The 19,562-nt window shown below is 37.6% G+C and overlaps 1 protein-coding gene across 1 annotated transcript in view; it reads right to left on the bottom strand.

Moving 5' to 3' along the window:
* LOC117294254 (phosphatidylinositide phosphatase SAC2-like) overlaps positions 1 to 19,562 on the bottom strand; it is a 48,401-nt gene that overhangs the window by 2,902 nt on the left and 25,937 nt on the right. The window contains exons 5-18 of the mRNA XM_033776611.1: positions 18,558 to 18,630; positions 15,530 to 15,663; positions 12,406 to 12,583; positions 11,992 to 12,171; positions 11,277 to 11,410; positions 10,521 to 10,579; positions 7,926 to 8,003; positions 7,065 to 7,185; positions 6,278 to 6,524; positions 5,145 to 5,352; positions 4,139 to 4,213; positions 3,594 to 3,667; positions 761 to 889; positions 194 to 281 (exon numbers count right to left, since the gene is read on the bottom strand). Of these exons, the coding sequence (XP_033632502.1) occupies positions 194 to 281; positions 761 to 889; positions 3,594 to 3,667; positions 4,139 to 4,213; positions 5,145 to 5,352; positions 6,278 to 6,524; positions 7,065 to 7,185; positions 7,926 to 8,003; positions 10,521 to 10,579; positions 11,277 to 11,410; positions 11,992 to 12,171; positions 12,406 to 12,583; positions 15,530 to 15,663; positions 18,558 to 18,630 (1,778 nt within the window). The remainder of the gene's footprint in view (positions 1 to 193; positions 282 to 760; positions 890 to 3,593; positions 3,668 to 4,138; positions 4,214 to 5,144; positions 5,353 to 6,277; positions 6,525 to 7,064; positions 7,186 to 7,925; positions 8,004 to 10,520; positions 10,580 to 11,276; positions 11,411 to 11,991; positions 12,172 to 12,405; positions 12,584 to 15,529; positions 15,664 to 18,557; positions 18,631 to 19,562) is intronic.

The raw sequence follows: 19,562 nt of genomic DNA on the forward strand, positions 1-19,562 counted from the left end.
AGAAGATAATAAAGATCATTAGTTTATCTTATTCCTGACAGAAGTTGGCTGCACTCCTAACAAACCTCACACTACTAAGGTACTTCTTTTAAAAAGCATTTGGACTCCATTTGAGTGTCGATCTTCCTTAATATGTTAAAGTAATGGACATGAAACCCCAAGGTTTACAGCAAATTGGTTTGTAATAACTCACCTGTCCATTTTATCTTCAAGTACTTTCAGACCGAGACTGTTTGAGGATCTGGCACTTGCAAATGCCTCAATGACATTGTGTAAAATACCTGCAAAAGTAACCAAAATAGAACACAGGAGTAATTTTCAAGTATGCGACTGGCTCATTTCCTGTTCATTCTGTCATGAAGTATTTAAATAGCAACAATAGCTTCTTAACAAAAAGTGCAACAATTCTGTTAGAAAAACTTTCTGCCACCCTAAACCTTAAAAAACTCAAAAAATTAAATCAATATGTGACTTCAAATTAGAATACCATTATTTGTTTTTAAAATGAGAGAGAGAAAACTGATATACATACACACACACTCATCATTTTAACAAACATACAGGTCTTCTCTATTCTCCCGTTTCTAGGTAATGAATACAGTGTTAACATAATCAAGTTATGTATAAGTGCTTGTAAATGATGTGTCATTTCTTAAAACAAAAATACAACTTAGGTTGGGCAAGAAAGCATCAGGAAAGATCTCCCAAGTGATAAACAACAACAAGAAGTAGAGAAAAACAATGACTTTTGATAACTTACTATCAGACTCATTTTTATCTCGTCCAGGCAGTACTTTGAGGGTATGGAAATAATCATTCTCCCCACAGAATGTATGATAAACACGGATACATTTCTCTTTGGTGTTACTGAAGAATGCTGCAGCCGAACCTGTTGGGATTCCAACCAAGAACAAAATATTAGACACTTTCATTTTCCTACTGGGTCCAATTCCATAACACTCGGCCCCCTTAATGCATTGACCCGATCAAAACCCTGGACTGTGCACTCGGCCCCCTTAATGCATTGACCCGATCAAAACCCTGGACTGGCCCCCTTAATGCATTGACCCGATCAAAACCCTGGACTGTGCACTCGGCCCCCTTAATGCATTGACCCGATCAAAACCCTGGACTGGCCCCCTTAATGCATTGACCCGATCAAAACCCTTGACTGGCCCTCTTAATGCATTGACCCGATCAAAACCCTGGACTGGCCCCCTTAATGCATTGACCCGATCAAAACCCTGGACTGTGCACTCGGCCCCCTTAATGCATTGACCCGATCAAAACCCTGGACTGGCCCCCTTAATGCATTGACCCGATCAAAACCCTGGACTGGCCCTCTTAATGCATTGACCCGATCAAAACCCTGGACTGGCCCTCTTAATGCATTGACCCGATCAAAACCCTGGACTGGCCCTCTTAATGCATTGACCCGATCAAAACCCTGGACTGTGCCAAAAATATTGATGTATAATAATAGGCCTATGAATAATAATCATAATACACAGTTTGTAAAGCGCCATTTATCTAAGAACAAAAGCATACATTACAAGATACTAAGATTAATTTAGGGAACATTAGAGAACATTAAAATGTGGGATTTGAACACTAACAAAATCAAGAGAGTATATAGAGTCAGTATAAGAAATGCAAAACAACTGTGTTTTAAGCATGCTTTTGAAAATGTCAAAAAATCAAAGTCTTATTACAAAAATGCATGTATGTACATAAGTCACGCACACAACTCTCAGCCAATTAAGGTCTTGATTTACCTCAGTTAGGGCGCTATTTGGGTTTGTGAAATCATATGCAAATGCAAATTGTACAACAAATAAATAAATGCACATACCGTAATTTTCGGATTATAAACCGCGGTTTATATGTTGATTTTGACATTTTTTTGAACCCCTGCGGTTTATTCTCCGGGCGGCTTGTAGGCCGACGTATAAATATTTAAGAGAAAAACCGCCCTCATTGTTGAGTCCATTAACCTTGAACATGAAGCGGCACTTGTGTAAACTCTCTGAAGGGCAGAGTTTCTTATTTATTACTGGTCTCACAATATTGGGCGTGATTTTAAATAAAGGGTTCTTTTAATGCTAAATCTTGTTGGGTTTTAAATAAAGGGTTTTTATTAATTGTAATGAATTGGGGATTTAAATGGATGCCAGAATAATCGGGCATGCTATACCGCTTATACTATTACTATTAATATTTTTAGGTTCTCTCTTTTTGTTTTTTAATAAATGGCTTCGAACGGATTTGGTTTATTAATCAAAGGTATTTTTTTGTAACTTTACAATTTATCGGGATTCAACAGGGGTTGTATTTATTAAATAAGGGGATTTTTCTTTGTTCAGGGGCCAGGTAATCCACTTTGTTTTTAAATATTTTATTATTTCACTTTGCACGGTTATCTCTTTTTGGAAGTAGTGGTAGCTCTGAAAAGAACTGTTGGTTTTGTTGGATGTCTTGATCTATCTGGTTTCTTACAAATTGAAACCCTCGAAGTCGCTGTCTTCGCTGTCGCTGCAAAACAGAGCGGCTAGCTCCTCACGCAAAATAGATTGCAAAAAGATTGCTATCCTATAATAGATCTTTTCAATTACGATCAATAGTGTAAACTTAAATACATTTCAACTTTAATTACGACGCAACTCGCGCATTGTGGCAACTATACAAGACTGACTGATGTGCCACCCGTCCGTCACTGCACATCGCCACAAAGAGGACCGCAAACAAGCACGGCCCCTTTGTGCGTATGCTGTGATTGGCCGTTTGATGATTGGCCGGTGGTAGTTCCATTCATAAAATCTTGGCTAGACTTCGGACGGATCGGCTCCTATTGTACAACACATAGCCTGAACGTCTGACCCACACTTCGCGGATTGTGGCCAAGTCTAATCAAACGTGAACAACTTTTGTCAACAGAGGGCGATGCGATGCAGGGCAAAGTTCAACTATTTCTAGGTGTGCGTTGTCGACCGATCTTTGATTCACGGAGATTTGTTGCCAAAGAAGTTCACAAAACATGGTCAACACAACCGATCATCAAAATATAAATTCAAATTCTGGAAAAGGGTTGTTGATGGAAACAAAGGATAATTCAGGACTGATAGTGTGAAATAAAAAAATCACCCGTAACGCGGGCAGGTTTGCGTACTTCACTTCCGTGTTTTGAGGTTAGTTTGTTTTCATGTTTTGTTTTTTTTTGGTCGCGGTTTATACTCCGCGCGGCATATACGCCGACATTAAATATTTTTTTGTATATTTTGAGGAAGTGCGGTTTATAATCCGAAAATTACGGTAATAATAATTAAGCAAAAAACAAATCAAATAAACACAAGAAAATACAAAATGAACAGAAACACCAAAAAGGGGCCAAAACAACAATAAATACGAGTATCAGTGGACGAATAAAGTGTACAACCACAAAACAGCAACGGCTATGTGGGTCAGGGCCTGCAAAAGTAAAATAAACTGAAACGCTAACACACCAACCTAGTCTGAACTTACATCGGCGCTACAGTAGTTTATTTTGAGATAAAATAAAATTAAATCAAGGAGGGAGGGGGGGGGGGTTGACTTACCGATTCCAATGGCCTGCATATCCTCTATATTTACTCTCTCATACTGAGTTATCTTTTCAGCCTCGTCATCATAACTGGATAATAATGAAATAAATTATAGAGTTCAGGTATGAATACTGATCAAGTCATTTTGTTTTTCGTTAAGTTTAAGCAACGAGTTAGATTATATTGAAATAATGACACATTGATTTTTCACAACTGAGATTGTTGTATTTTTAAATTGGACACATTCTTAAATGCAAAGAGTGGAAGGAAAGGATAAAGAAAAAAGACCGGTGCGGTGACAATTTCCATAGAGCTGCTTCAGCACAAAAAGCTGCTGAGTACACAAACAAATTAAGCTTACCACAATAAGGTTACCAGCAAAACTACCATGTCACATGTGCACTTTGTGACTGGTATCATGCTCATTTCTGTTTAGAACACAATTGTTAAGCAATATTCTTCTAGGAAATTAGGAAAGCACCTATAGGAAATCAGGCCCTGGTCACCAGGCCGGTGGCCAAACCACAGTATGGCAAGACGTTTTAAAGCTTTTTCTTTACCTTGCAATGTAATAAGCCTTTTCTGTTATAAGTAAGATGACATCTCGATCATCGTCATCCAAATCATCTGAATCCCTGGATAGAAATAGAAATCAGAGTAATAATAAAGAGAAAAAAGTTCAGTGTTGCAAACTGCTTGCCAATCAAAACAGAATTATTATTATATTTTCAGTGTTGCAAACTGCTTGCCAATCAAAACAGAATTATTATTTTGCAAACTGCTTGCCAATCAAAACAGAATTATTATTCTATTTTTTCTCCACAAGTTGAATACAATTACACCCATATGAGATTTGAAAAGATAAGTAGAAGGAAAGACTAAGGAGGACAATGTAAGTTGTCCTATAACCTAAAGGTTCAGTCTGCTGATAAACCACTTTCTAAATGGTACAGACAAGCAAAATACATTTTCACACAGGGGAGAAGGGATACAAAATTACAAATATATACACAGTTAAAAAGTTTGAGTTGTTTGGGTTGAATCAAGGAGGAACCTGTTGACATACATGAACGGAAAAATAGGAGAAACTAGTTAATGGCCTGGGGTTTTGACCCTAGCAGAGTCTTTCTCTTCAGCCCTTGAGGAAGATTATTGGAAGGGGATAAGTAAAAAGCAAAAAGCAATAAATAATCACGACAGGAAGTATAACAGAAACAAATACATCATAACAACTTGGAACATTACACAGAAAACACCAATTACATTAAAAACAAATTAATAATAAATTCATTCAAATTTCATGGTTATGACGATACAGAAATTAATTGTCTCCAATTAGAGCCAAACAAGAAGAGAAGATGATAAAGAAATTTCAGTTTTAGATGTGGGAGGAAAACCCCAGAGAATTATTCCAGGGAAAACCCATACAGTAAAAAAACTGAAAACCACAAAGTGCCCCCTCTGGTGTGATTTGAACCGGGGTCCCAGAGGTGGAAGGTGAGGCAAGACACCACTACACCAACCTGACAGGAAGGAAGAGGATGGATAGTCAATAAACAATCTTACATTGGATCACAGTTGATGAGCACCCATCCTCCGATGTAGTGTTTAACCTCATGTTTAGGTACAAGTAGTTTAAGACAATGCTGAGTCAGCTGAGCGATATTCTCCTCCTTGACGTTACTCCAGACCTCTTCAGCTGCCTCCTCATTCCCATCAGTCTCTGTGATGACAGAGAGGTCTTCAAGGACTGCCTCGTTACCTAGCATCACATCTAAGAAAGTCAAACCAGAAGGAGATTATGGCGGGAACTCTTATGTACAATACAATTCAAATCAATAGAACATTTATTTCCACATGTGTACATAGAGACATCATCCTAACAGCCGAGGCTTGTGATGGATGTGCCCGTTAAAACAATACAAGACAAATCAGGATAATGATAATAACAATAATAATTGTGGCTTCTTATAAAGCGCACATGTCCGTCACCCAGTGACGCTCCTGGCGCTGTAACATACAGTATTTCCTGCCAGATGTGGGACTACGTTTGAATTATGAGACCTAATTCTGATAGCACCATGTAATGCTTTACAAGATGCTGTGGCGCAATTTGCTGTCGATCGGATAAACAACACTAAATTGTAGAACAAGGAAATAATAACTGTTGCAGTAAATAACTATACAAAAGTCAAACAAAGTAGATGATACAAACAATACAATTAGAGATGACAATTAGGTACATGTGTCAGGTTAATAAAAGCAGGAAACCATATAACAGAAAAGTAAAATAAATACATAACAGCTCATTGTTTAAAACATCTGACCATCAGTGAAATAATGTCGTGAGTCACCTCTTTATAATAATAAAGAAATTGATAAAGTTCAGTGTGGTCAAGAATAACAATAATAATAACAATAATTTAATTTATAATGCACCAATTCTCGACAACGCTGTTCAAAGGTGTATGAAAAAAAGTGTATTACACATTAGAACAAAAAACACAGTACAAGGATTTTTACTGAAGCTATGAAGTAGCACTAGAAATATACATTTCAATGTTATATAATTCTGAGAACAACCAAGAAAATTAGAAATAGAGATTAAAAGCTCTAAGTGAGGCAGGCAACATGTACATGAATTTAAACATTAAACGAAAAACTATTAGTTAAAAGGGTACATGTACACAAACTCTCACCTATTGTGACCTGTTTATACGCGTCCTTAAACTGATTCTGTAAGTAGCGGTTAGCTGAATGGTAACCATCCTTCATCATTCCGCTAAACTTCCTCTCTCCAGTGCGGGTAAAATCTCCCTTTAATGCAGCCGTACCAGCGTACTGTCGGCTGATGATGTCACCATTACTGGCCCATGTCTCCTGGTATATGATGCGTATACTTGGTGGTAGGTGCTGATCGGGTAGTAGAATGCCTAGCTTACGAAGCTGTCAAATAGAAACAAAGACCAGCAATTGATATCTCATGGTTTTGGTTACTGTGGAATGTTGTGCTTAAGCAGGTCTATGAATATGGGCCCTGTATGCCACTTCCCAGGGCCGAGTCAGTTTCATATAGCTGCTGAAACACACAGCTAAGCACAACAAAATAATGCTTTCCAGAATAAGGTTACCAGCCAAACAACCATGTCACTTGTATTTGTGATTGGTATCCTGCTCATTTCTGCTAAGCAGATAATTGTTTAGCAATATTTTCTGTTGACGCAGCTCTAGGAAATTCGACCAAGTGTATCAAAAACTTGTGTGTAATCACTGGCGGGTTATGGCAGTTTCAGGTGTATAAAATAATTTTTGACTAGGGAGACCGTCATTTGAAATAGGGAGGCCGTCATCATATTTATGTAGATTAAGTCTTTTGGTAGAGCACTAGCGTACTAATCTGGAGGTCATGGTTCTATTCGAGTTAATGTGTCAATATTCACCGCCAAATTCAATTGTTTGTTAACGGTCTTCTCCTTAATGCCATACCTGCATACTTAAGACAGCTCTAGCTAAAGCTGTTTGAACGACGTTTGTTCTGTCAAGGCAGTCCATGCAGTTTACTCTGAAGACACTACGCTGTTCAAGTATCACTCCTTCTCGATCAATCCTAAAGTACAAATAAGAAAGAAGAAATTTTTATGCTTTTTAAACATGTCAAGCTTCAGCATTCTCCCTGCCCATTAACTTGTGACTTGCTTCTTCTAGTGGGAGTTTGTCTGGTTTAGGACAACAGTGAAAGCTGCTCACGAACCATGTCTCAGAGAAAGAACTCACTTTACGGCAAAAAAAAATGATGTTTAAAAACAGATGCTGCACTTTTACAAGAAGAGTGACCTTGTATTTCTATTTTTATAAATTTTTCTATAGCCCATTTCACAATAACTGTATCAATGTGCTTTACATTAGTGCCCTGGTCATTGGGCCATTAACATCCCTTTAATCTTTCTCAGCTCCCATTAGGGAGTATACAGCCCCGAGCTGCCGTGTCGCTCCGAAGGCTTGTCATACACAATATCAACCTCTATACCCTCGCAGGTACCCATTTATACTCCTGGGTGAAGAGAAGCAATTATAGTAACGTACATGTATCTTGCTACACAAGTGTAATGACCAGGATTCAAACTCACAATCCGGTGACTTAACCACCAGAACTTGAATTTGATGCTCTTAACCACTTCGCCATGACACTCTACCATGTTTAATAGTACTCAATGAAAACCTGTTCAGCAACTTAACAAGGATTAAGGTACGGTGCCTTAAACAGTGGACACTTGTACATGGTGCTAGTTATATAGGTTGTGTTGATAGGATTTTCTGTAAACAACTACAAAAGTGTTGATATCTTACCAGCAGAACCGCATATCTTTAATCACATCACGTATGCTATCAACGAGGACCGACACATTCTCAAACTTCAAGCCCCGACTGTATGGAAAATCAATATCATCCAACGAGTTAGACATTAATGCATCACACAATTATCACAATATCATTGATCCAGGGACCATGATCAAAATTTGTTGTTTTATACAAATACATGAAGGGGAAACAAGAACCTAATGGCACGTAAAGCCTACTTCACACAAGGAAATTTACAGGTAACTAGTTCCAGGCAATCTCGGATTCAGTTTTTCACATACTTCCTCTTAGGGTAAGTAATACACCATTAGATAAGTATGTCTCATGCAACTGAAGTGTTCTATTTGTTTACAGTGCAAGTTGCCTCTAGGCTGCCGCTCAAAAAACTGCCTACATGTGTACAAGGCTCTGATCAATTATAGACCTTTCAAACCGCGCTGTTGGCATGCACAGCAAAATGTTAGCAAAACATTCAATTGTGTTAACAGATGTTGTGACTTGATTCAACATTTCTGAAATTTTCAATTACCGGTATATATATATAATAATTTGGGGGGGCTAATCATCCTTACTCGCAACTGAGAGCTTAATTGCGAAGGACGCGGCTACGTGTTCGAGAAGCAGGCATGCAAGGGTGCCTTTGGCACAACCAAATATCGAAAGTGTTTGATTTTTCCGAGGGAGGAAAACCGGATTGTCTGGAAAACCCTTGTGGCACAGCAGAGACCCAACCTACAACTCAACTCACATATGGCCCGGGCCGGGTATCAAACCGGGGTCACCTTGGTGAGAGGCGAGTGCTTTATGCACAAGCCAACCATGCCACCAATTAGAAAGAACCAACCAATTAGAAAGAACCCTACATCCCATAATTGGTTGCATTGTATCCACAAACCCAGCATGATTTTGTAATATTATGTAACATTTTCACTTTATCTATCTGTTTTTGTTTTGCATTTATGGCTTCTCATATAGTTTTCAAAACTAGGTCGGCAAAACCTTGGGCTCTGACAATGTAATAGAAATGCCTACATAGGATACTTGAAATGGGTTTTACTACTCCTCAAATGACCAAGTGTAAATACAAATGACTTCAGTCATGTTTACTCATGTGGAACACTCTCCTCCATCAACATATGTCATAAAAACTCTTGCGTCAATAACTTAACAATGATCCTGGTGATAAAATGATAAAACTACTTCTTTCTATGACTTTGTTCAGATCACTTTACGAGAAATGAACCCACAGGACAGAAAGGAGAATATGTTTAATCATAATTTGCAGACAAATGTTAAGAACGGCTACAATATTTGCTATGCAAATATAAGACTGTGTATCTCGCTGTAAATTTAAAACCCAAGTTACAGTTGGTTGATGAAAAAAAATCTGAAATGATACAATGTTGAACACTATGCTTTTTTAAACAAGAGTAAATCCATTTGAATCCTCCAGTTGTATTAACATTAACTTTAGGAGTGGTTACCAAAAATATACCTTCCCTTAAAGCTGTTGGTGAGTGGGAAAAGCCCCAACAGCCCAGTTCTAATGGTTTCCAAAAATATACCTTCCCTTAAAGCTGTTGGTGAGTGGGAAAAGCCCCAACAGCCCAGTTCTAATGGTTTCCAAAAATATACCTTCCATTAAAGCTGTTGGTGAGTGGGAAAAGCCCCAACAGCCCAGTTCTAATGGTTTCCAAATATATACCTTCCCTTAAAGCTGTTGGTGAGTGGGAAAAGCCCCAACAGCCCAGTTCTAATGGTTTCCAAAAATATACCTTCCCTTAAAGCTGTTGGTGAGTGGGAAAAGCCCCAACAGCCCAGTTCTAATGGTTTCCATTAAGTTTTAAACCACCAACATGACCAACCCTATCACCATGGTAATAAATTGCAAGAGGGGGAAACAAACAGTGTACGGTGAAATAAAATGTAAAAAGGTTTTATATTTCATAAACATATGCTCAAAATGGTACACAGCTATTAAATATCCCTGTACACAAACATGGATAGGGAGCCTGGTTCCCACTGCTCTATTACATGGGTCATATTTCAGAGCGGGATACCATTCAACAACGGTTCTTCAACCTGATTCCTCTATCATGTCTGTATTGAATGTACACACAGATGTAATAGTGCAACAGGTGGATGGAGATTTATCCTAGCTAGGGTGAGGTGAGGGGGGAGGTGTCTCTTATCTAGAGATTCATTTTAGTTTTGTGGGAATGCATGCAGATTATGCCCCTTCCCACTAGACCTGCACCTGGATCCACCTCTCTGCAAATATGTTTGACTCAAATCATGGACAGAATAGAGAGTACAGATTTAACCCTGGACAATTTAGAATTTACACATTTTGAAGGTTTTTTTTCTTCTTTTTGTTCTCCCTTCACACAAAAATGGATTGTTTGCATAAATATTTATGAATCAACTACATTGTGTATTACACAGGTGGTTTTATACAGGGTGAGAAATGATGTAGAACCTATCATTAGAGCCATGCACAAAATGTGTAGAATCACACGTAGATGAACTTATTTACAACTTGTGTCTAAAAATGGATGAAATGCTAGATATAAAACCACTCACCAGTAATCGTGAAAATCAAATGTGACATATGTGATCAATGGGTTGTCCAGCAGTAACACCTACCAATCAATGAGAAATCACCAAATTACCAAATTACAATAGAAAGAAAAACAAGAAATGATGGAAAGTGTGAATCATGCTTAACTAAGGATGCAAATGCTGGGAACTTCAACTATTCGTTCCATTCACAGTTTGTTCAGTTTTGCAGATGTGCAAAAAAAGAGGAAATGGCCAACACACCAAACTTAGTAGTACTTTTCAGTTTCATAAGGCACTATTATCAAAGAAAATAACAGACATACATGTAAGTTCACTTAAGGCAGGGTATACCTTTGGAAAGTTTTCCAAAATCAATGACCATAAAAAACTTCCTAAGAGCACTGGGGAGCTGTTGAAACTATGAAAACAATGTTAGAAATGACCCCCCTTGGAAATCAAGACGTTTTAAAGGGGAAAGAGGTAGTTTTCCAGCCCAAAATTTTAATCTGAGACTGAAGCCTTTCTCAGGTACATGTATCTGAAAACACAATCTACAACAAGGGTGATTTATTGCTCTTTCATTATTTTCTTTGAGTTCAAATTACCGTTTGAGCCCAAATGTTCACAGGCTTGTTATTTTATGCATACATGTTGGATATATCAGGTGAGGCTAAGAGATCTTTGACAATTACCTAAAGTATGCACTGCCTCAAATGAAAAACTGCATTTTCACAGGATTGAATGATTTTATGCATACAAAAAAGTTGTCAAACTGACCTGCTTCATGAAGGCTTGACCTATAATGTCTTCTCGTCCCACTTGTTCCACTAGATTGAGGATTACAACCCGTCTATAGAGAGTGGTCTGCTCATCGAAGTGGGCCTCACATGAGGGTCGAGTTTCCTCCTCTCCTGCAATTAATAAATTACAATGAAAGAGAAGAATAAGATGTTGTGAAAGCACACAGGGTAACAAGAGGAAAAGGTGGAGAGATGAGCTGAGACAATATTGGGTGACAGGCAATTGGTATCAACAAGCACAAAATAGAGACATTTGGATACATCATGCCGAGGCCTTCATCCTGCAGTGGATCGAAAAGGTCTCACAAATAAAACACAAAAATCAGTACACAGTGAAAATAGTCTCACAGTTTTTTATGAAATTGAGTCTTTCAGTGTGATTGTTGGTCGTTGTTCGAATTGAGTAATTGACCACATACGAGTATCATACACATACGAGTAGTTATATAATAAGCATGATATTTGGTCTGGGAAAAAAAGTAGAACAATTTTATTGAGAATGAGAGCTGAACTAATTGTAATATCGGAAAAGATTGTACTGAGTCTGACTAGTAAATAAAAGAGTCTGCTGATATATCTGAAGGTATACAATATCAGAAAAAAGATCGAAGTAGGAAAAATATCATTTTTAGTTCTTTGTGAAACCGAGCCCCTTAAACCGAGATGAAATGATGAAAATAACGGAGTATTACCCTTCTCAAGTCTCGGTGGAGGTTTATATTTGATACCCGGCTGCGTGAAGAAGACTGGCATTGAGCCTCGCACCTGGACAAATGAGACGGTGTGTTCCGATGTCTGGATAATCTGCTCGGTCTCGACATAATTAGCACAGGCTCCTGTTTCATCAATACCTCGACGTCTATAACGTGTCCCTAGGTGCCAAGAAACAATTTTTTTTTTAAATTGAATGGTACATTCAATAAACATGCTTTAAAAATGTGAAAATTTCATGAAGTGAGGCAGTCATGTTTTTGACATAATTAGCACAGGCTCCTGTTTCAGCAGCTCTTCTATGAAACTCAGCTGAGAAAAGATTGCCACAGATTATGATGTACATGTCTGAAAAACCAAAAATTAAATTGAAACTCCCGCCCTTGATGACCTACCTGCTCGGTGCTTGCTTCTTCTTGAGATTACAATTAACTTGAACTCTGAGAGTTCATCCGGGGTCCAGCTAGAGTTGACTCCATTCTCCTCATCCTCCTCGCTGATCATTTTACAATCCTGGATGTTGACGTACCCTTGAATTATTGGCACTGCCCAGTAATTGGATAGCTCCTTGTCCTACAGTCAGGGAAAAATCAGACGGAATTCTTCATTCCAATTATAATTCCAAGAACAAAATGATAAGACAACTCCCACAAAAAGTAACTACTTTTAATAAGCTCCTTCTTCTGTCAAAAAGAAGCCTAACATTATTATAACACAAAGTAGTACTGTAAATGCAAGGCCATGTAGAACTAATAAACTCGTTCATGTTCCATAAAAGACCACTAAGTAGGCCCAATATTACTGAAATTAAATGAGTGCTTAGTAAGTTCTGACAGGCTTATGACACTGGCAAGACCCAATTTTAAGGAGCTGCTTAAAGGAACACATTGCCTTGGATCGGTCGAATTGGTCTTTGAAAAGCATTTGTAACCGTTTGTTATAAAATGCACTTGGGTAGAAAGATGTTGTAAAAGTAGAATACAATGATCCACACAAACATGCTTCAAAATTGCACAGGTTTCCTTTTACCTCGTCGACTAACACGGTCGGCCATTTATGGGAGTAAAATCCCATTTATGGGAGTCAAATTTTTGACTTTATGGGAGTCAAATTTATGGCCGACCGTGTTAGTCGACGAGGTAAAAGGAAAACCACGCAATTTCGAGTGATACTTGTGTGGATCATTATATTCTACTTTTAAAATATCTTTCTAATCATATGCATTTTATAACAAATGAATACAAACGCTTTTCAAAACCAACTCGACCGATCCAAGGCAACTTGTTCCTTTAAAGCCATTAGACCCTTTCGGTAAACAGTATTGTCCAAGTCCCACACTTCGTGTATCACAACTTATATATAAAATAACAATCCTGTGGAAATTTAGGCTCAATCGGACATCGGAGTCGGGAGAAAATAACGGGAAAACCCACTCCTGTTTTCGCGCGTTTCGCCGTGTCATGACATGTGTTTATAACAAATCCGTAATTCTCATTAACGAGAATTTATATTGTTTTACCGTTTTCTCAAAAAGTAAAGCATTTCATGGACTAATATTTCAAGAGAAGTCTTTCACCATTACCTTCTGTAAACCCTGTAAATTATTTGTAAATCTGTGAACTTTTTTTTTTTTTTCTGTACCGAAAGGGTCCAATGGCTTTAAGCAGACAATATTGCTTTACATTTCCTGCTTTGGAGAAATTAATTAGATAGCAGTAACAAATCATACATGTGAAGATGACTAGAGCAAGCTAGTCGAAACGTTGAGACCAAGTCAAGAACTGACTCTGCGGTAGTGCAGTTATTTACGATCCTATAAGCTGAAGTAGCAGTGCCAGCCAATTTTCTATACCCTCTGCCCGGGTAGTAGTAGTTAAAAAGCAGGACAGTTCTTTTCAGAACTGAGAAGTCTCCCGAACAATCTGATAAGTCTACTTCACAGTAGTAGAATAAAGAAAGACAGTTCTTTAAGAACACTCTCTACATGGCAAGTACATACACACATGGTGTTACCGCAAACCAAATATTTATTGATATCTCACCATGCAATGCCTCAAATCATACATGTAACAAAGTATTTTAGCTGTTAACCTTATTCTGGTAAACATTTGTTGTGCTTAACTACTTTTGTGCTTAAGCAGGTCACAATACACACCATGAAACAGTAAGGACAAGGCTGATATGTATTCAACAAATTCACATTCAACTCTGGTCACATCACCAGAAGTTATTTATTTATACACCAATGCAAATAATGTGCCGGCAAAAATTATGGATCGCTAAACGATGAGTAAATTTGTCAGGGCAAATCTTCTGACAGTGTTTAGTCGCAGAGACAGAATTCTGAGTTAGCTAAATGGCTAGAAATTTGACATTTGTTGAGCTCCTGGAAAACAGTACTCCTACAGTCACCAATTTAACCGAGCAAAACAAATGTCAAGATTCCCCCATCTAGAAAAAAATCTATACAATTTGAAATTTGTTGATTTCTAGGAAAACAAAACTCGTAGAGTGGTCAATTCAACCGGACGTAACAAATGTAAGATTCCCCAATCAGGAAAACAATCTATTCAATTTGATTTTTGTTGAGTGCATGAACCAGCTGACTCTCGGAAGTAAAACCCTTCATTCTAAAAGCCATCGCCCTTTGCAAAGGTCAAAATTTCAATCTGATTATAAGGTCCATGTGATGCGCTATTTGCATCACAGATTGGTCATTACTACTGAGGTAGCTTTGTGCGTATGTAAAACTAGTCACTTGCTAACCTTTAATCCAATTTCCAAGTAACTTGGTCGACGAGATGAGTGAGATGTTACTTATTAGGGAAAGAAGGGGGGGGGGCAGCAGTTTTGATCATGGAGGTAGAAATGAAGTAAATATAGGTCACATCTTTCATTCATGTACATGCATGGCTAAGGGTGATGAAGGAATTTAAAGAGATGCAGAGTTGAAAGATACTGGCTACAAAATCTACTCATGTTATGAGCATGCTTAAGTTACATAATGTTACCATCACCTTGCTCATTTTATACTTGGTGTTTACTGCATTTTTGTTTTTTTTCTCAAAGTAAATGATGAATTTTGGCTGAGCTTTGCATTTCTCTTAAAAGGCGAAAATCACAGAGCAATGTTTTCAGGAGAAACGCGTAAATCCGTTGTACACGCTAAAATAATTTTTGTCTCACTAAGACGAAAATTGTTTTGTGAAATTTACTTACTAATTTCTAAAGCACCTCGACAAGTAATATTTTAAGGGAAGCTTTCTAACATCATTATCTTTAAACCGTGTAAGTTTAGTGTAAATCTGTGGACGCTTGTGTTTTGTGTCAGACAAAGTACCCATACCCTTTAAAGCAAATCCAGAGGAAAGTTTTCTGCTCGATGCACAAAAACAAGGGTCTTAGAATGGGACTTATCCGTCTCAGTCTCAATTACACATAGCATTGATTTGAAGAGAACAAAAACAAGAGGTGACTGCACCATGAGAAGGTCTCTATAAACCTTTATCACTTTCTTACCTTGCATGAACAGATGTCTTGAAGCATGTACTGATTCCAAAAGAATCTTTCATCCCAGTCATGTCCCCCGTCTCCTGCATTCTGTCGCTGTAGGGTATTAGTTAAGTCCCCTGTTCTGGTGTAATAGAACCAATCTACAAAAGAGAGATAACAAAAATAAAGAAGAAAATCACTTTAAAAGCCATTGATGGTTTTTGTGTACTGCACACACTGAGCTATCCTATTGAATATCTGATGGTTTTTCCATGATTGAGTCAAAATTTCTGAAAAACTTGTTAGTTTTGTTAACAGTAATTGCTGAAAAGGGCAGAATTACAAATGTAACTATTAATTTTGTTTTTTCTTTGTAATGCATAATGTACAGTACCAGTGTACTGGCCAGATAATTGGTTTATTAAATGAAGCAGTTTTTTTAAATTAAAATGGCAACCATATGAGAAAAATTTAAAATTTCATCAGAAGACAGGGTGAATGGTCAGGGTCAGCGAGGCGACTGCCTCCAATTCAAATGCATCCGTGAAGTACCAGGTCCTCATGCTCTGTATGAGGTAAAGCAATATTACTCAATCAATATTTTGCTTTGTAGCGATAACATCTCACCATCACCCAGCATTTCCCTAGAGGTTGACATAGTCCTGGGAGGGAAAAGGTGTTTTTCTTGCTTGATTAATTATCGCATCCTTAAACAACCTCGTCAGCTTCCTAATGTTTCCTTTTGTACAGTCAACTCCGCAGGGGACGCTGTGATTTCTATTTTCCTAACATGGTTTATTGCAGTGCTAAACTGCACTATGTACATGTAGGATGATATTAAATGTGTGAACATATTGAAGGAACTTGAACTTTACATCTATGGTTAATAAGCAATTAGCAGTAGATGCTCCTGTACAGCTTTGTGTAGAGCTTAATTGAGAGAGTCTCTTTGGAAACAAGGTGTGTCATTTAAAGATCTAGACAATACGAACCCCTATTAATAAACTATGGTAAAACTTTTATTTATTTATTTATTTTATGTAAAGGCCGAAATGAATTTCTCATCGGGGATAATAAAGTGAACTGGATTGAATTGAATTAAACAGCAAGAAAGCTTTAGAAGATACCTTAATCTTATCAGAGTTTTCTAGTATAATTGGCTTGAGCATTTATGACCCTGTTTTGCTTCTCAATCATTTCCTTATTTTATGAGAAAGAAAAACACATTTTGAAATATGTAGAAATTGCCTCCTGAATTGTACTCAGGTGTAATCTTAGAGAAATTGAAACAATATTGTTCAAAAGAGAGCTCTAGAACAATTTGACTTTCATAACTGAAAGTGGCAAAGCTTCAGAAGAATTTACTTTGCTTTTGCAATTTGTATGAACCAGGGCCCAATTTCATAGAGCTGCTCAAGCAAAAATTTGCTTAAGCACGAAAATAGCTCGCTTATTTTATACATGTTACTCGCCAAAATGTCATGCCAGTTACATGTACATTGCTTGTGGCTGGTATTTAGCTGTTGTTTACTTATCATAACAATTGAGTGGAGTCTTGGTCGGTAATCTGATTTTACTACATGTAAGCAAGGATTTTTTTGCTTAAGCAAAATTTTGTGCTGAAGCAGCTCTATGAAATTTGGCCCTGGCTTTAGAAATTTAACAACAGATGGGTTACACAAACAGACAGATTCACATTTTGTGTGTGTACAATGTACAAGATAACAGGGACCAAAGTCGGCACTAGAGTAGCCGAAAAAATCAAGTTTTTCACATGAAAACAAGGAAATTGTGTTAAAGTGCATGTACGCACTTTACATGTTACTAAGTATTGTTCGCTCATGCAGACAGTACAGAAATGTTGCGCTTAACGGAGAACGCAGACTGTAAGCACAGAATTCCTCAGTAAGCCGTACTGTAAAATTGGCCCTTAAAGGCAGTGGACACTATTGGTAATTACTCAAAATAACTATTAGCATAAAACCTTACTTGGTAACAAGTAATGGGGAGAGGTTGGTAGTATAAAACATTGTGAGAAACGGCTCCCTTTGAAGTGGAGTAATTTTCAAGAAAGAAGTAATTTTCCACGAATTTGATTTCGAGACCTCAAGTTTAGAATTTGAGGTCTCGAAAACAAGCATCTGAAAGCACACAACTTGGTGTGACAAGGGTGTTTTTTTCTTTCATAGTTATCTCGCAACTCCGACAACCAATCAAGGTCAAATTTTTACAGGTTTGTTATTTTATGCATATGTTGAGATACAGCAAGTGAGAAGACTGGTCTTTGACACTTACCAATAGTGTCCACTGGCTTTAAAGGCAGTGGACACTATTGGTAATTGTCAAAGACTAGCCTTCACAGTTGGTGTATCTCAACATGCATAACATAATTAACCTTTGAAAATTTGAGCTCAATCGATCATCAACGGCGCGAGATAATAATGAAGAAGAAAACACCCTTGTCACACGAAGTTGTTGCGTTTAGATAGTTGATTTCGAGACTTCAAGTTCTAAGTCTGAGGTCTCGAAATCAAATTCATGGAAAATTACTTCTTTCTCGAAAACTATGGCACTTCAGAGGGAGCCGTTTCTCACAATGTTTTATACTATCAACCTCTCCCCCATTACTCGTCACCAAGAGAGGTTTTATGCTAAAAAAATTATTTTGAGTAATTACCAATAGTGTCCACTGCCTTTAATGCCAGATTACTGGCACTGGAATCAAACATTTCAAGTTCTAAACCAACACTGCTAAATTTTCCCGTTCAATAATTGATTCATTATGTATTCATACAGTCAATTTGCTTTCTGGTTTCAAATAACCAAATACAAGACTGATTGATAAACACACACTAGATCTTGCCACTCGTCTTAACACTTGCGAATTATTAATGATTCTTTAATCATCTTCAAGCACTGTTATTCCAACAGCTTTCAATTTGAGCATAAAAGCGCATACACTTTCATTTATATCATATGCTGCACGTATACCATTCTTTTTTTATCTCTGAAAAATGAGTATGACAAATAGCCGGGAGCAAGAAACCAGACCCACCTGAATCTGTGAACATCTTCCGTAGCTCCTCCATGATTCGCTTCTCATGTTTTTCTCTTTCCTTCACCTCCTTCTGTGAGACAAGAAGAAAAAGGGAAGAAGCTCAGTGAGACATTTTGCACACAGGGGAGGTTTCGATGGTTGCTCATCTCAATGTTGTATTTTAAGAGCAAGATCGTTAATTATTTTATTATGTAAAGAGTGACTGAATAATTACTAATGACAGATCTTTGACAAGGTTGACATAGCATAAATGTGATGGATCAAGCAAAGAGAGTCATTTATCGACCTAGGTCATTTTAATTTTGTTTTGAAAAAAGCATTATCTATGTTTAAAAACCGTAAAACCCAATGTTGATATCGCCTTTGGTTAACAACTAGAAACACAAAGAGATGAGAGAGAATAAATCTGAGAAAAAAAGGGTTAAAGTCGAGTTGTTTATTGAACATGCATCGGCAGTACGGCACATTTTCTTTCATCATAATTTTAACCTCTTGTTGATGTTATTTATCAGGAAGGAAGTTGCTAAAAAAAAGGGAAAATAAACATATTTTAGCATTTTAGTGAAAATTTCACCCTTGTTAAACTGTTTTGTCTCGTTTTAACTTTATCTCATCACAATGGCTTTTTTGAGTGATATCTTTCACAATGACTTTCACTTCTGTGGACCGTACTTTGAACCAGGGTATTATTTACTGCTCGGCCTAGCCCTATATAGGACTCTTTCTCTGTACACAGGAACAGAGTCCTAACTATTGAGGCCCGTTTCTAGGGCGGAAAAATTTCACAGCTTCATAACTTAAATCTTACCTGCAACAAGCCACTAATTTCCACAGATTCACATTCCATGGCGGCATACATTTTTCTGCGGTGGGTTTTGGTCCTCATATTTTCCTCACAAATCCGTGATTTTTGTGAAATAATGCAGCTTCCAACGTAAACAAATTCCTGTTTCGATCGTTTTCTCACAGTGTTGTCTGTTGTCGTGCGTACGCGTATACATT

This window comes from Asterias rubens, chromosome 9, assembly GCF_902459465.1.
Source record: "Asterias rubens chromosome 9, eAstRub1.3, whole genome shotgun sequence".
Taxonomy (NCBI): Eukaryota; Metazoa; Echinodermata; class Asteroidea; order Forcipulatida; family Asteriidae; genus Asterias; species Asterias rubens.